Raw genomic sequence first — 14,227 nt, forward strand, 5'->3', positions numbered from 1 at the left:
CATAGATCAGACATCACAGGGAATGAGAGCATCGGCGAAAAAGCTGCATCAAAACACGGTTCTTTAACAGTTAACACGACAGATCAAGTGGCCGGGTGTGACAGTGCTGCTTCCACTAAACCAACACACAGGAAGTTGATAACGGATATTGTTTCCTGTCACTGAGTCAAAACTGCAGCTGTTTCGGTTCAAACCACAAACATTAGTTCAAAACACGGACCAGCTGTAAGTCTGCGGACAACGAGTCCTAAGATTATGTCAGTTGCTATATGTGATTAAAAATTAATTTTCTTGTCTTGTCACAAACAAATTACCACACCGTTATCAGTGTATAATTAGATAATTTAATAATTTAGAATGTATTTACACATAAAGATGAGGGTCGGAGGAGGGGGGGAAAGGTTCGGAGGAAAAACCGTAACTGCAGCAGGTTGAATGTGTCAAATACACTCACATCCTTTGTTAGGTAAAGACACGCCCTGTTGTTTCCTGGTTGGCTACCCTGTCCTCCAGTGCCTCTTTTTTGTACTCTTATTGGTTAAGACGGAAAATCTGTCAAAACGGAAGTCCCGCCCTGTTCAAACATCATTGAAAAGTGTACGGGACCTCCCGAGTGAAAGTAAAGTCAAGCTAGAAAGGAAAGAAAGAAGAGATGAGGCAAGTCCGGAAGTAATGAAAGTGTTTTTTTCACAGTAAAAGCGCCAGATGAGCCCAAATTGTTGGAAAAGATGAAATAACTGCAGTGTCGTGACTAGTTAACACCAGGCTCCAAGTAAGATAGTTAAAGCAGGTCTTTCCATCACAGTGTATCTTTTATATGTCTTTGAGGATTATAAATTGATAGACATACTAATTTTGACCAATAATAAGCATACCCAAGTGTTTACAGGTGTTTACAATAAATACTGTTTTGGTTAATTAATGTGATTACTGTGCCCATGTTTACTATTTCATGCCAAAATAAATATATAGTCAACAGAACCAATTATTATTTGTCCAATACCTCATTTTCACTATCTTGGGTTCTGTGATGAAGCAGCCTCATCAATCTTTAAAAGTAAATATTTTTGTTGTTTTCCTTTTAAAGTCCTTTCTGAGACCACTTTTTTTGGTTTTACTTCTTTGTTGCTTTGGAGTGCCAGGAGTGCCAGAATGAAATTAATATATACATTGTTAAATAATTATCTGAACGTGTCATTAATTCATTAAGATGGAACTGTCACTTCAGCAGTTGAGCACAGTGACAGTTTGATTTGTTTGTCTAAAAACACAGATCCCCAGGCTAATTTTAAAATTTCAGATCACATCTTAATATTTTCACATGGAAAACTAGTGAATGGACGACGTTGCTTATTTCAGACCAGCACTGGCCACGCCCCAAAATTAGGTAATAATTTTAATAAACATGAGCGCAAGAGAGAGGAAGACACTCTACAATGAGCTGAAACATTCGCTTCTTATTAATTCCTGCATATACAATTTTTATCATTCATATTGTGTCATTTTGTATGTCCCTCGTGATTTCATCGCCCCCTTCACTCTGGCGTGTGCCACTGCAGTAATTTTAGTGGCCACCCCTATGAAAAAATCCTAGAGGCTCCCCTAGAGTTTAAAACAAAAAGTCAATTTGTAATTTATCACATAGATTTTGAAAATACATGCACAAGTATTTAAATACTTCATCATACTGACACAAATAAGACCCGACTCATTAGTGGGCAACGTACATTTTATTTTGAAATGCCCAAACGGAAACTATCGACTTGATTCCGGCGAAGTTATCACCTGTGCGGAGTAGAAGCAGGACCCCCAAAGGGAAATCAGTGAGGGCAGCAGGATTTGTTTTACATTTTTCCGGCACATTCTCCCTGTTGTCTGTGTTTGGATTCGACAGTTGTTGTTTTTTTTTTTTTACGAGAAGCACGTCTGGAATAAGAAAACGTTGAACACAAAAATGGAGATAGAGAGGGAGCTAAAGAAGGTAAGCTTTGCCCCCGTGTTCTTCGTAGATATCTCGCACAGTTCAGGGAACGCCCTTAAGGTGTGCAGAGCAAGGGACAGGTGGCAGAAAAGTTACAGTACTGCAAGTTATTTTACAGTTTAAGTTTCGGTTTTAATTTCGAGATATTAATGGTCTTTATTTATGTTTTTTTTTTCCAATTAAAAATCTACTTAGTTCGCTTAAATACGCTTATTTTACATCATTGGGTAGTTGATATTGCTGGAACAAACTCACGTCGATCGGTTTACAAACTTGGAAAACATAGGTCGCGCCCTTTTTAGTTACTTCCCTTTCAGAATAAGTTCCGATGTAAGAAACTGCGTTTGAAATGTGATAAAGTCTCACTCTGCGTATCAACCAAACCCCCAACCTCTGTAACTTAATAGCGGAACAGCTTGACCCATTAACGGACCCATTTTACGTACAAAGTCGTCCTCCTTGTTCAGGGTTTTGATACTGTATTAATCCGCGGTGCTCAGCGTCCTCGGCTCTCTATTAAGTGGAACAAATCACTATGACAGTAAAATGCAAACCAGCTGTGATAGTTAATTTGTCCATAAGTAAATGTTGCCGTTACAGCTGCCGAATTGAGTGTTGAACTGTCAGCAGGGTTTCAAGAATATTAAGGCTCATGTCACTCATAATGCACTTAAGACTGTAAGCCAGATGCATCAAAATCTAATGTTTTTTAAATAGAGTTTGGCCATCCAAGGGAGAAGACAAAAGTTAAGAGTCAGGACAGGCAGGAAACCTTTTTACAGTACACGCTTTGTCTAGTGAATAGTCATTCATTCATCATCATGGATCACTGTAGATACTCGTTGTTGGCATTCACTAGATTCCTCTTATGCACCCCTTCTCCTTAGTTTACTTATGGCCCATAGATAATCTGTATAAATAATTCTGTTCGAGGAATCCAGGTTTATGTAGTGAATACACATGAATATCAACCAGTCAGCATTTTCCATAGAAGCTATTATAACCTCTTAAGTAGTTTAGGAAAAGAAAAATGCATTTTAACATCTGTTAAAGCTTTTGTAGTTATCAGAATCAAACTATATGGATTATTATTATTATTATTGTTGTTGTTATTTATTATGGTTATTGACAAGTTTATACACAAACAAGGATTGTGTTTTGGTTGCATGGTGCAAAAACATTGGTACTGTACTGTTAATTTATGCTACTAAGTTAACTTGAGCTTTGGGGGATCTTTGCACAGACCTGCAGAGATTTGGTAGCAGTGAAGGTGGTTACACAGACTGGTGGTTTGTTTTGTATGAGTTATTAAGCTGCAATTTAATGTCTTCAGCCACTTGTAAAAATATGGTTTACATTTTTCCTGCATTAAATTTCAGAGCTTTCAGCTTCACTCTGAAAAATTGACTAAGAGTGAGAATTTTACAGGGACAAACTGTTTCAGTGAAGATGAGGGAATCCTCTCCTTAAATAGGTCTGAGCAGCTGGATAACCCAGACAGACAGTCTGACATCTGCCTGTAATCCCTGGGGGAGATCAGCCTGCCACCGCTGCAGGATTTCTGTCTGCAGGAGGCTGCAAGTTCACAGAGATGCTGCTGTGATCTGTGTTGCGCTTGTTCAGGAAACGTTATCATTGTGTTTAGGTGATATTATACTCAATTAAGGTGCTGCATTCTACTTAACAGAACGTCTGACGTAATAGGCTGTGACTATAGGGTCGCGGCGTACAGCACTGCCATTCTGCTGACTCTTAGAAGTCTGTGGAGGTCTGGCTAGGTTTATTTCTTACCTAAACACCTAAACCATCATTAAAGCTTTCATATGACTTTGTGGTAGAAATAGAACCACACCAAAGGATTTCTCTGTTTGTTTAAATCCTGCAGTGATTACAGTGTTATGAACTGAATTTCAGTTCAAGCCAGTGAATCATGAAACCAATTAAATCTTTGTCTAAAACAGCAGTAAGCGAACTGAAAAATAGTAATATTTTTTATGACCGTATTCCACCTTTACAGAGGAAAGTTTGCCTTAAAAATAGAAAAAGTTGTTCATAAATTTAAGGGTGGTTTGACTGAAACTTCCTTGACACCGTCTGTTATTTAAAGCATTAGAAACAAGATGTATGCATGTAAGTAATTGAACATTCTTTTTAAAAATATGTGTTTTACATATCTTACATCATCTTCATGATGTTACAGAAACTGTGTCCAGCGTCTGAAAGTAGCTGGTCAGCTCCAGCTAAAGCGACTACTTCCTTGCCACTGGCCTGCAGCTCTGCCCTTCTCCAGTAAAGTGACTCATGAACTATGACTCACTGGACCTGAATCATAGACTTTGTGTCTAAGCTGGCTTGTAGCAAAAGTGTTGTCATCAAAATTAATCACCCCACAGGCTTAGTCATGAAACAAAGTCATTGATTAACTTGAAGTGTGAATCCAGATGGTGCAGCTGCCTTCCAGGGAAGCATGCATACATGCTGAATGAGCTCTGCCAAAAACAGTCGTCCTCCCTATGCTTGAGATAAATATTTAGGCTTCAACCACTTATCCTGTCCGCCCTTAAAGCATACCAATAAACGTTTGCATTTGCAAAGTTGAAAATGATGTTTTAGTTGGTAGTGTAAAATGACATTTTAAGTAATTTGTTCTTTTGTCTCAAAGTTCAAGTACTTTCTGCAAGAGCCTGAACATCTTTGTAGTACCATCTGAAACCCCCTGAGAATCAAGGACTGGAAGTTAGCAATGGATGCCTGCACACCTTTTGTAATCTTGTTTACTTTTTCATAATTCAGGTTAAACTTTTTATTTAGACAACACTGCCTTCCACAAATATTTCTGCATCAGTATTAAAATGCAAGTAAAATCATACACAGTCCTACCCCAAAAGAATCATGCTTAATTACACAGAAACTCTCATCTTCCCTAGTTCCTTGTGACAGGCTACTCCAGGCTGCTCCTTAAGTTCTGTTTAAGCTGCTCATTGCAAAAGACACAGGAGGCGAGTACATCTTACAGTTTAACTAAGATTTACTGATGTGTTTGGTACTTTCTAGGACCATGCTGGAACAACTTATAATTTGGCTTCTTAACATCTCCCAGAGGACAAACGTCTCATTCTGGAAATTGTGGTGAATGTTAAAAGTCTGGCATCAAAGCTTCACTTTTAAACAGGAGCCACTGTCTGTCTGCATTTCTCACTCATGTACACATTAAGCCATTAGGATGGTTTGCGACCATATATAGGCAACTATTCAATAACACTAAGAGGCTGGTGGGATCCCATCAGGCACCCTGCTGTCAAGAGATGTTTTTGACCCAAAAAGACATTCTCTGCTGAGGAATGCAGACAGACAGTGACTGCTGTTTAAAAGTGAAACTTGCAACAATTTCCAGAGTGAGACTTAATTCCCCTGGGAGATTTTAAAAAGCCCAATTTAAGTTGTTCCAACATGATTTATGGTGGTACTACAAAGTAGCAAAACGTAAATCTCATTTAAGCTGCTCCTGCTCTGTCTTCAGTAGGAATCCCTCTGCAGTGGGATCTACAATCTTCCAAGACCTGAAGTGGGCGTCCAACATAGACAAAATGATCAAAAGGCCCAACAGAGGATGTCTTTCCTGTGTTAGTTCAGGAAGTTCAATCTGCCTCAGGCGCTGTTGATCAAAATGTACTCTGCAATACTTAAGTCTGTTCTTTGCACATCAATCATCAAACGGACAGTTGGGACTGCAGAAAAAAAAAAAAAAGATTGGCGCAGATTTTCTCTCCATTCAGGATTTCAAGACAAATTCAGAATCAGACAAACATCATACCCTGGACACAACAGGTTCCAACTCCTCCCCTCTGATAGGCATTACAGAGCACTGTACACCAAAACAACCCATTTGTTGTAAATATCTATGTACTTTCTTTATTCATATAATATGCTGTCACATTCCCATATAAGATATAAGTAGACACTTATTTGTTTCTTATTCTTTCACAAGTTGTTCCAACATCGTTGCTCTCTGATCTCTTTGCAACAATGCAAATATAAATATGTTAAACATGTTATTGTCTCTGTCATGTTGCTATTGTCTGTTTGTCTGTCCTGTTATTTAAATAATAAATGTATGTGTACATATACTTGGCCAGTGAAGCTTATTCTGATTCTTCTCCCACAAGTATCATCATAAACTTTTTCCCTCATTTAAATACCGTGTTCTGCTCAATAGAAAACAAAACACTGACAGTATGTGTCATTTCCTTTGTGTGCTTTATTTACAGGTGACGCTTGGCCATGAGTTTGGTGCTGGAGCTGCCTGTTTGAAATGCAAGGACAAGTGTGAGGGCTTTGAGCTGCATTTCTGGAGGTTTGAACAGTTCCTCTGCACATCATCACAGTTTCACAAGTTTCCTTTTCTTTGCTTCCTGTGTCCAAATTGCTGATTAAAGAGTGAGTCGCTGTTGTCTTGAGCAAAGCTGTGAACTCTTCAGTACGACTTTAGTTTAACAAAAATAAACAAACAAAAAATAGTGTTTAGTAAGGTTCAGTCAACAAACACCATATTTTAGTGCTTTTTGGGCTGAATGATAATAAACAAAATATACCTCCTTATTTCATGCAATGGGTAAGATGTCTTAGGCAGTAGGCTGCCATTTTCAGTAAACTTGGCAGGAGTATATCTCTTGTATGTCTCTTTCTGATAATTATTCTTTCTGATAATAATAATTCTGATAATTAGTGTTTGACTTCTGAAATGCTTTTCTTGCATTGAAGGATAATATATTTCCTTTGAAATGGAGTTGTTCACCCTTGAGAACTGCAGGCAGCGTATTATTTATAGTGGATGGTAGGTGACACGCCTGCTAACAGACAGGAGTAAGAGCCTGCGCTGAAGATAAGCGCTGGTGTGGTCATGGTCAGCATTTTAGTCATCTACAAGAAATAATTACTGCTTTAGCTGTATCCCATGTTTGCAACATTTTCAGTGCTTTATGTGCTGTTGGAAAACAATGAAAGCAGCATTGCTCCTGTAAAAGCTGCCAAAGTTCTTTGATAAAACACTTTTACGTCATAACAACAAAGAACTTGCTGATTATTTTTGTTGTTGGTTTACTTTGGCATTTATTAAACTCTCTCAGATCCAAACTAACATGTTAAAACACATCGGCACACCAAAAACTCCAGAAACTATTCTTTGTAATGTAGAATCTACTGTTTTAGTCAAATGAGATGGGTGGCTTTGGAAATGAGCAGTTTCTTTCTTTGTTTGACTTATATAGTAGAAATGACATACTGTTTGTTAGCTGTTGAAATACTGGTAATTATAATATTTACTCAGAGCTTAACTTTGAAGCTTAGTTTATTGTTGAGCTTGCGGTGCAGGAGGGCAGTAAATAGAGATGGAGCTGCATGAGATGGTAATTGTAGTAAGAGGAGAAATGCAGACTCTTTACAAAAATTTTGATGCAATATTAAGCTATATTTATATAAAATATTTAGTTTCATTCCTGTATCTTATGTAGAAATATATCACTATATATTTTAAAACTCAACTCAGTAATGTTGAATACCATTATGAATCAGAGCAGTCATTTAAAAAAGCATGCTTATTCTGCATGACAACAACATTTCACTCATTGACCCAGTCTGTCAACTTCCCAGCTTGCTTAATTAAAAGGATTCCTATAGCAGCAGGAGCCATCGGCCTAATGGGAACATGCTGTTCTTGAGAATAGAATTTAGTCTAATGCGGCCGGGGCTGAATTTTCAGGCAAAGTTTTTATCATAATTCTATGAAGACGCTATAATTAAAGGTTGTCACCTGCCCTCTAAAGCCACAAGTTAGTTTTGATTGTAGAGCCTGTCATAATCATTTATTATAGTTATACAGTGTTTTTGTAAATATAAAGTTAATGGGTCTTAAACAATCAAGCTAGGTAAACATAATCTAAACAAAACAAAACTCTATTGTAAGTCATTTCACTTTATGTGTGTCAGAGGATTGCTGTATAATAATACAGCAATCCTCTGACACTTTTTTTTTTTTGTTGCAACACTGATGAAAACACCTTTCATTTTCTTTAAAATATGTTATTTATCCCAAAGTTGAGAAGCTCTTTCTTCATCAGTTTTAAAATGAAGTTAAAAAAACATAAAGAAAAGAGAAGATATTTTTCTATTTCAGTGTTACAGAGTTTTCATCTGGTTACCTATGAGTATTGCTATAACGTATTGCCTATTCCACTAAAATTCTGAAGGCCTGTTTGGGCTGGAGCATGCCTTCTAGTTACAAATTATGTCATAGTTATATCAAAAGATGTGTTGAGGCATGATAAAAATGCCAGTAGTTCAGTTTTAACACAGAACTTATTGTGTTGGTATAATGGTGTAGGAGTTTTTATTTAATATTCTAAAAATAGAGGGAGGTGAATGAAGTGAGGATTTATTCAAATTTATCAAATATACCAGCTATAAAGAAGAATATGTAGTAAAAAAAACTGAGACATTTGCTTGTTTAGTTTGAATAAAGCAATGGTAATTTATTAGTATCAAGGTTTAAAAAGTCAAAGTCCTGAACATTTTGTTAAATTCTTCTTTGCAGAAAGATATGCCGAAACTGCAAATGTGGCCTCACAGAGCATGATGTGGCGATGAACTCGGAGGAGAACAAGAAGGTAGGCAAGCTGTTTGAGGACACGAAGTACACCGGCCTCATCGCCAAACTGAAGACGGATGGGATCCCCAGCTACCAGGGCAACATGGTGACCATCACTTTGCCTAGCCCTGCCACTGCTTACACGGTACCACCCAGTGCGACCTCTACTGTTGTGCCCCCTTCTGCCAGAGCCGGCTCTGTGTCGTCGTCTGCCACAGCTGGTTCTGTGTCCCCGTCTGCCACAGCTGGTTCTGTGTCCCCGTCTGCCACAGCTGGTTCTGTACCCTCAGCTGGAGCCTCTGCAGGTTCGACAGGCATTGGGGTTCAGGGTCATGCTCGGGTTCAGCCTGTACCAGCCAGTGCCACACCAGTCAGGGCTAGCAAAGTGCCAGTCACTGTCAGTGCCACATCAGCCAACGTAGTGCCAGTTCCTAAAGATGTACCAATGAAGACTGTCACCTATGAGTGGGCACCACCAGTGGCTAACAAGTACCTGGTAAGAGTTCATATTAGTTAGAAAATAACTTTTCAAGTCTAAAGTGAGTTGGGTTTTTTTGTTTTTTCATTCCCCACCCTCCTAAAACCCCCAAAAAGCATTTAAGCATTATCATATGGTAAAGGATTCATTGGTATAAAAAAATTAACATATTAATAGATAATATTCCTGCCTTGATCAGGAAGTATTGGTGGTATTGCATCATTTAAGATTTGGTAATAGGCAAAAACACATGAACCATAGATCGATGTAGGTCTAGTCAACTAAAAAAGTCAACCTCTTCCTTTATGACACTTTCCTGTAACCTTGTGCTTGTCTCCAAAGTGAAATTTAAGGCAAGATGTTACCATTTTAACACACTGGAGTGTAGATGTTTAGAATTAGACTTCCTGGCATTGTTCAGGTGCACAGAGAAAGACGACCTTGAAGGGGAGATTAGCCGGATCATTTTTGTTTGTTTATGCCTCCTAAAGTTCAAGGTATTAGAAAACCCTTGGCTAGCTACTGCAGAACAGAAGGTCTGCACATTTGATGTCACTGAATCAACAGTTTTTTGTTTGTTTGTTTTTGTTTAGGTCTTTTTTTTGTTTAAAAGGTCTGTTTCTTCTCAGTAGCAATTTCTTTCAGAAATATGTTACAAAATGCTGTTTTATTCAGTTGTCTTAAATGTGTGGCGGGGACTTTTGAAGCACTGGTGATTACAGTAAAGAGGATGTCATTTTTAATGCCAGCATCTCTCACCACCACATTAATCTTATGTTTGACATTAACTCAACTTTCTCGTCTTTTGTTTAGTCTGTTTTTGTATCTGTCCCATGTATTCCTTGTCTTCTCACTAAAAAACAAAACTTCACTTTCTTTCTGGTTAGTCTATATCTAATCTGTCTCTCTGATCTTCTTCTGGTTGTCCTTCGCATTTTTCTTCATTCCCTCTGAGGTGACTCTTTTATTGTCTGTCTCTCTGTAGGCTGTGCGTTATATTGAGTTGCTCCCACCAGAGAAACGCCCAGTGGTTGGTACAGAGGGAGCTGCTTACCGTCGGCAGCAGATGGCCCGACAGCTACCTGAACACGACCAGGACCCGTCCAGGTGTCATGAGCTGAGCCCTGCTGAGGTCAAGCTGATGCAGCAATACGTTCGCAAGTACAAGGATGAAGCCCTGGGGGTTGGAGATGTCATGCTGCCTGAAGAGATGGCTCTGGTTCAGGCAGGAGGGCTGGGTGGATCTAGTGTTGGGGTTGGAGGGGCTCCTAGTGCAGGAGGGGCTCCTAGTGCAGGAGGGGCTGAGTTTGGACCTAGAGGTGGTGCTGCTGCTGGGAGTATTGGTGGGGGTGGAGGTGCTGGCTATAAACCAGAGGCTGGGGTTGCTGGAGTTGGATTTGGTTCAGGGCCTGGAGCTGCAGGACCTGGTGTTGGGGCTGGAGCTGGTGGTGGTTTTGGATCTGCAGCTGGTGGAGTTGGAGCTGGTGGTGGTTTTGGACCTGCAGCTGGTGGAGCTGGAGCTGGTGGTGGACCACTTTCAGGGCCTGGCGTTGGACCATCTGCAGGCTTTGGACCAGCTGGAGGAGCCATGGGTACTACTGCCACCGCTGGAGCCATGAGTGTCCCTGGAGCTCAGCAAGCTGGACTACCACAACAGAACTTTGTAAGTTTTTTCCCCCCTCAGTTCACTGACCATCTGCACTAAAGTTAAATTAAATAAAAATGTATATGGTAAACACATGACATGCATGTCACACTATAACAGATGGGAGGAAAACATACAAAGCAAAAAAAAAAAAATCCTCACTCACAGTTTTGCATAACACAAGATGAAAGTCTTTACCAATAGAACAAATTCCAAGAACACAATAATATGTTTGACATCTAGTTAATAGATGGAGACAATAATTTTAAGAGGAACTTTATTTAAATATATAATATATTTAGGTTCAAATAAAACCTATACACCATTTTGTATTGAGATTATATATATATATATATATATATATATATATATATATATATATATATATATATATATATATATATATATATAATATCATGAATAAAATAAAACATGGTCAGAATACCTGTTCCCTTCCTATCTTCTAGCATACCCTCAAACGGGGGAATTACACATGTTGTAGTTTCATTTAGTGGTTTTCTAGTTTATTTCCTGTGTGTAAGTCAAACTTAGTTTCATAATATATTTTTCCTTTGGTCAACCACACTCCTCTTACAGTTGCCCTAGGGCTCATCGGGAAGCCCGATCAACACTTATATAAACCCTTGAAATTACATAGCGTCTACTTGTGACCTTCACATCTCATAAGAGTTGGACCCACTCCACCCTGCAATACAAATCACCTATATACACACCTTTATATTATAATGTTTCTATAATTTCACATTTCCTTCCATTTCTGCTCATCCCATTCATCTGGAAACCCTTTAATGTCTTAAGCTTAGAAATCATGCACAAAATGTTTCTTTAAAGATGTGATGAATTGCTGGTAATATATGAAAAATAGATTTTTAATAGAATATGTAAATAGCCATAGTTCAAGTTAATACATTTGACTAAGTTCAAATCTTAACTTTTGTATGACTTGACTGAAAACTGATAAATAAACCATTTCCAAACTTAACACTAGGTGGAGCCATAGACCAACCATCCCATTTGAGGATGCTGGGTTCTTATTTAATGCAGTACTGTTTTTCTTATCATTACCATGTGCAGTTAATTCTTTTTGTGGATTTTTATTTCATCCTGCTTTCAATTTTACTACAATTCATGTAAAATAAAAACAAACCCAACAACATTCAAAGAGCAAAGTTACCATTGATGGAAACTTGTTATGAAATACTGTGCAGTCATAGTTTGTTCACATCAAATGGGTTGTAATGAAAGCTATTTAGGAGAGGATGTAACAAACTATTCTGATTTTTTTTTCTCCTATATAATAAAATATCAATAGAATATATTTTCATAATGAACTATACAGCTGTACCAATGTACTGTACTTTCCCTTAAAGTCATGCCATCAGTGCCAGCAGCCCATGCGTAAGGGTGAGCCAGCTGTCTATGCTGAGCGGGCCGGTTATGACAAGATGTGGCACCCAGCATGCTTCGTCTGCTGTACCTGTAACGAACTGCTGGTGGACATGATCTACTTCTGGAAGAAAGGCAAGATGTACTGTGGACGGCACTATGGAGACAGCGAGAAGCCACGATGTGGAGGCTGTGATGAGGTGAGATGAGGATATGATCATTTGCTTCTCTTTTGATTTTGGTTAAAAAAAATTGCATTACATACACATCTGTGTGACCATTCATAGCTGAGAGTTTGTTAGCACCGTTGATGCTACATTCTGATGCATGTCTGTTTACAGCTGATCTTCAGTAACGAGTACACTCAGGCTGAGGGCCAGAACTGGCATCTGAAGCATTTCTGCTGTTTTGAATGTGACTGCATTCTGGCTGGAGAGACGTATGTTATGGAGAATGACAAGCCTGTCTGCAAGCCCTGCTACATGACGAACTATGCTGTGGTAAGTCTTTGTTGCTCTGGGTTTCTTTCTTTAATTGGCTCATTGGTTTAAATACACCAATGATCCATAACATTATGACCTCTCAGAGATGCATGTGATGGTCTGGGATACAGTAGAACATAAGTGGGTAGTCTGTTTGCGTAATCAACATTTTGAATATGGCCACTAGTCAGCAAGTCTGATATGCAGAGGCTACAGCTCATTATATACAATACTATAAGAATAATTATGGTGCTGATGTCTTGGGGTACCTTTGAAGTTTTAGAGCAGTGAGCTGTTTTGTTGCACACAAATGAGCACACCAGGTAGAAGGTCATATTGTTTTGGCTGATTAGTGCAATTGAACTTGAAGGATTTGTTAGCAGGGAGCTGTAGCCATACCAAAATTCAGATTCTTGAGTGCATATTTTTGGCCTTAAACACCCTAATGAGCTCTAACAAGAACAACAACATCTTATATTGGACGCCACAGTGGAATGTTATGGTTTGATCTAAAAAGCAGATGTTTAAAATAGAAGATTGTCACATTTCACTCTGATCACTCTCTTTTGGAGGCCATTATAACACACCAACAATGATTATAGCATTTTACTTGTTACCAAAGCAAATTACTTAGGGATTCTTAGGGCTTCGTGCAAAATCGTCTCACCCAAGTCAAACTTTGTGAAAAATTGATAGGGGAATATATGCTGGCCACCCTAAGCCAAGAATGTGAAGCGCTCGGTGTGTGTTTACTGTGTTTTGTTTTGTTTTTCCCAACATAATCCACAGCAAAGCTTATGTTGTCATATAACCAAATACTTGCCTTTGCTTGTAAGAGTTGAGGAATCTCTTTTTTGTTTGAGATAGTAATTACACTGTGCTGCCAAGCATTTTTAAAAAGTTTTTAAACGAAACATATTTCAACGTGTCAGGTATTAATTAGGCACCATGAGGACACCTTATAGTTTAAACCACATACATGCATAGTTTGACTGCAGTGGAGGCTAAAGCTGTTAGGGAAAGAAACTACATAGAAATAATATAGAAACTTGAAGAGTTTGAATAATAATTTTAAAATGAATTGTGGAAAACCTAGATATCTGAAACTTAACTTAAAAAAACTTGACATCATTATTTCCTACCTCTTGCCAGAAATGCTCATCTTGCCAGAATGCAGTAGAGCCTGAGGCCCAGAGGGTTTCCTATGGTGATTATCACTGGCATGCCGAGCCACAGTGCTTCAAGTGCTCCGGCTGCTCCAAATGCCTGATTGGCCAGCGCTTCATGGCAGTGAAGAACTTCCTGTTCTGCTCTGTGGAGTGCAAGAAGAAAATCATGGCTTAAAGGGCCAAGACAAGTCCTTCATCTTCTTCATGATCACTTGCGAAACCAGGAATCGTACAGAGAGAACACTGGTACAGCTACAATAGTCTGTTATGGTTCTTTTAACAGAAATAGTGCCTGATCTCTGTAGTATGGAGATCTACTGTAACAGTGAAACCGTTTGAATTCAGGTACTTATTGTAAGTCCAGAAAGATCGCAGCACTGATATATCTTGTAGTCTCAGATAGTTTTAAAAAAAGGGGGTTT

At 38.7% G+C, this 14,227-nt stretch overlaps 1 protein-coding gene across 1 annotated transcript; it reads left to right on the forward strand.

Moving 5' to 3' along the window:
• Positions 1–1,766: 1,766 nt before the first annotated feature.
• Positions 1,767–13,993, forward strand: tes (testis derived transcript (3 LIM domains)). The gene is made up of 7 exons (XM_005938352.3): positions 1,767–1,981; positions 6,250–6,335; positions 8,571–9,120; positions 10,088–10,765; positions 12,139–12,354; positions 12,496–12,654; positions 13,789–13,993. Exons 1-7 carry the CDS (start codon positions 1,955–1,957, stop codon positions 13,978–13,980), a joined length of 1,908 nt encoding a protein of 635 aa, XP_005938414.1. The 5' UTR covers positions 1,767–1,954; the 3' UTR covers positions 13,981–13,993.
• The last annotated feature ends 234 nt before the right edge of the window (positions 13,994–14,227 follow it).

Source organism: Haplochromis burtoni, unplaced genomic scaffold (genome assembly GCF_018398535.1).
Source record: "Haplochromis burtoni strain Fernald_Lab_line unplaced genomic scaffold, NCSU_Asbu1 Contig_248, whole genome shotgun sequence".
Lineage (NCBI taxonomy): Eukaryota > Metazoa > Chordata > Actinopteri > Cichliformes > Cichlidae > Haplochromis > Haplochromis burtoni.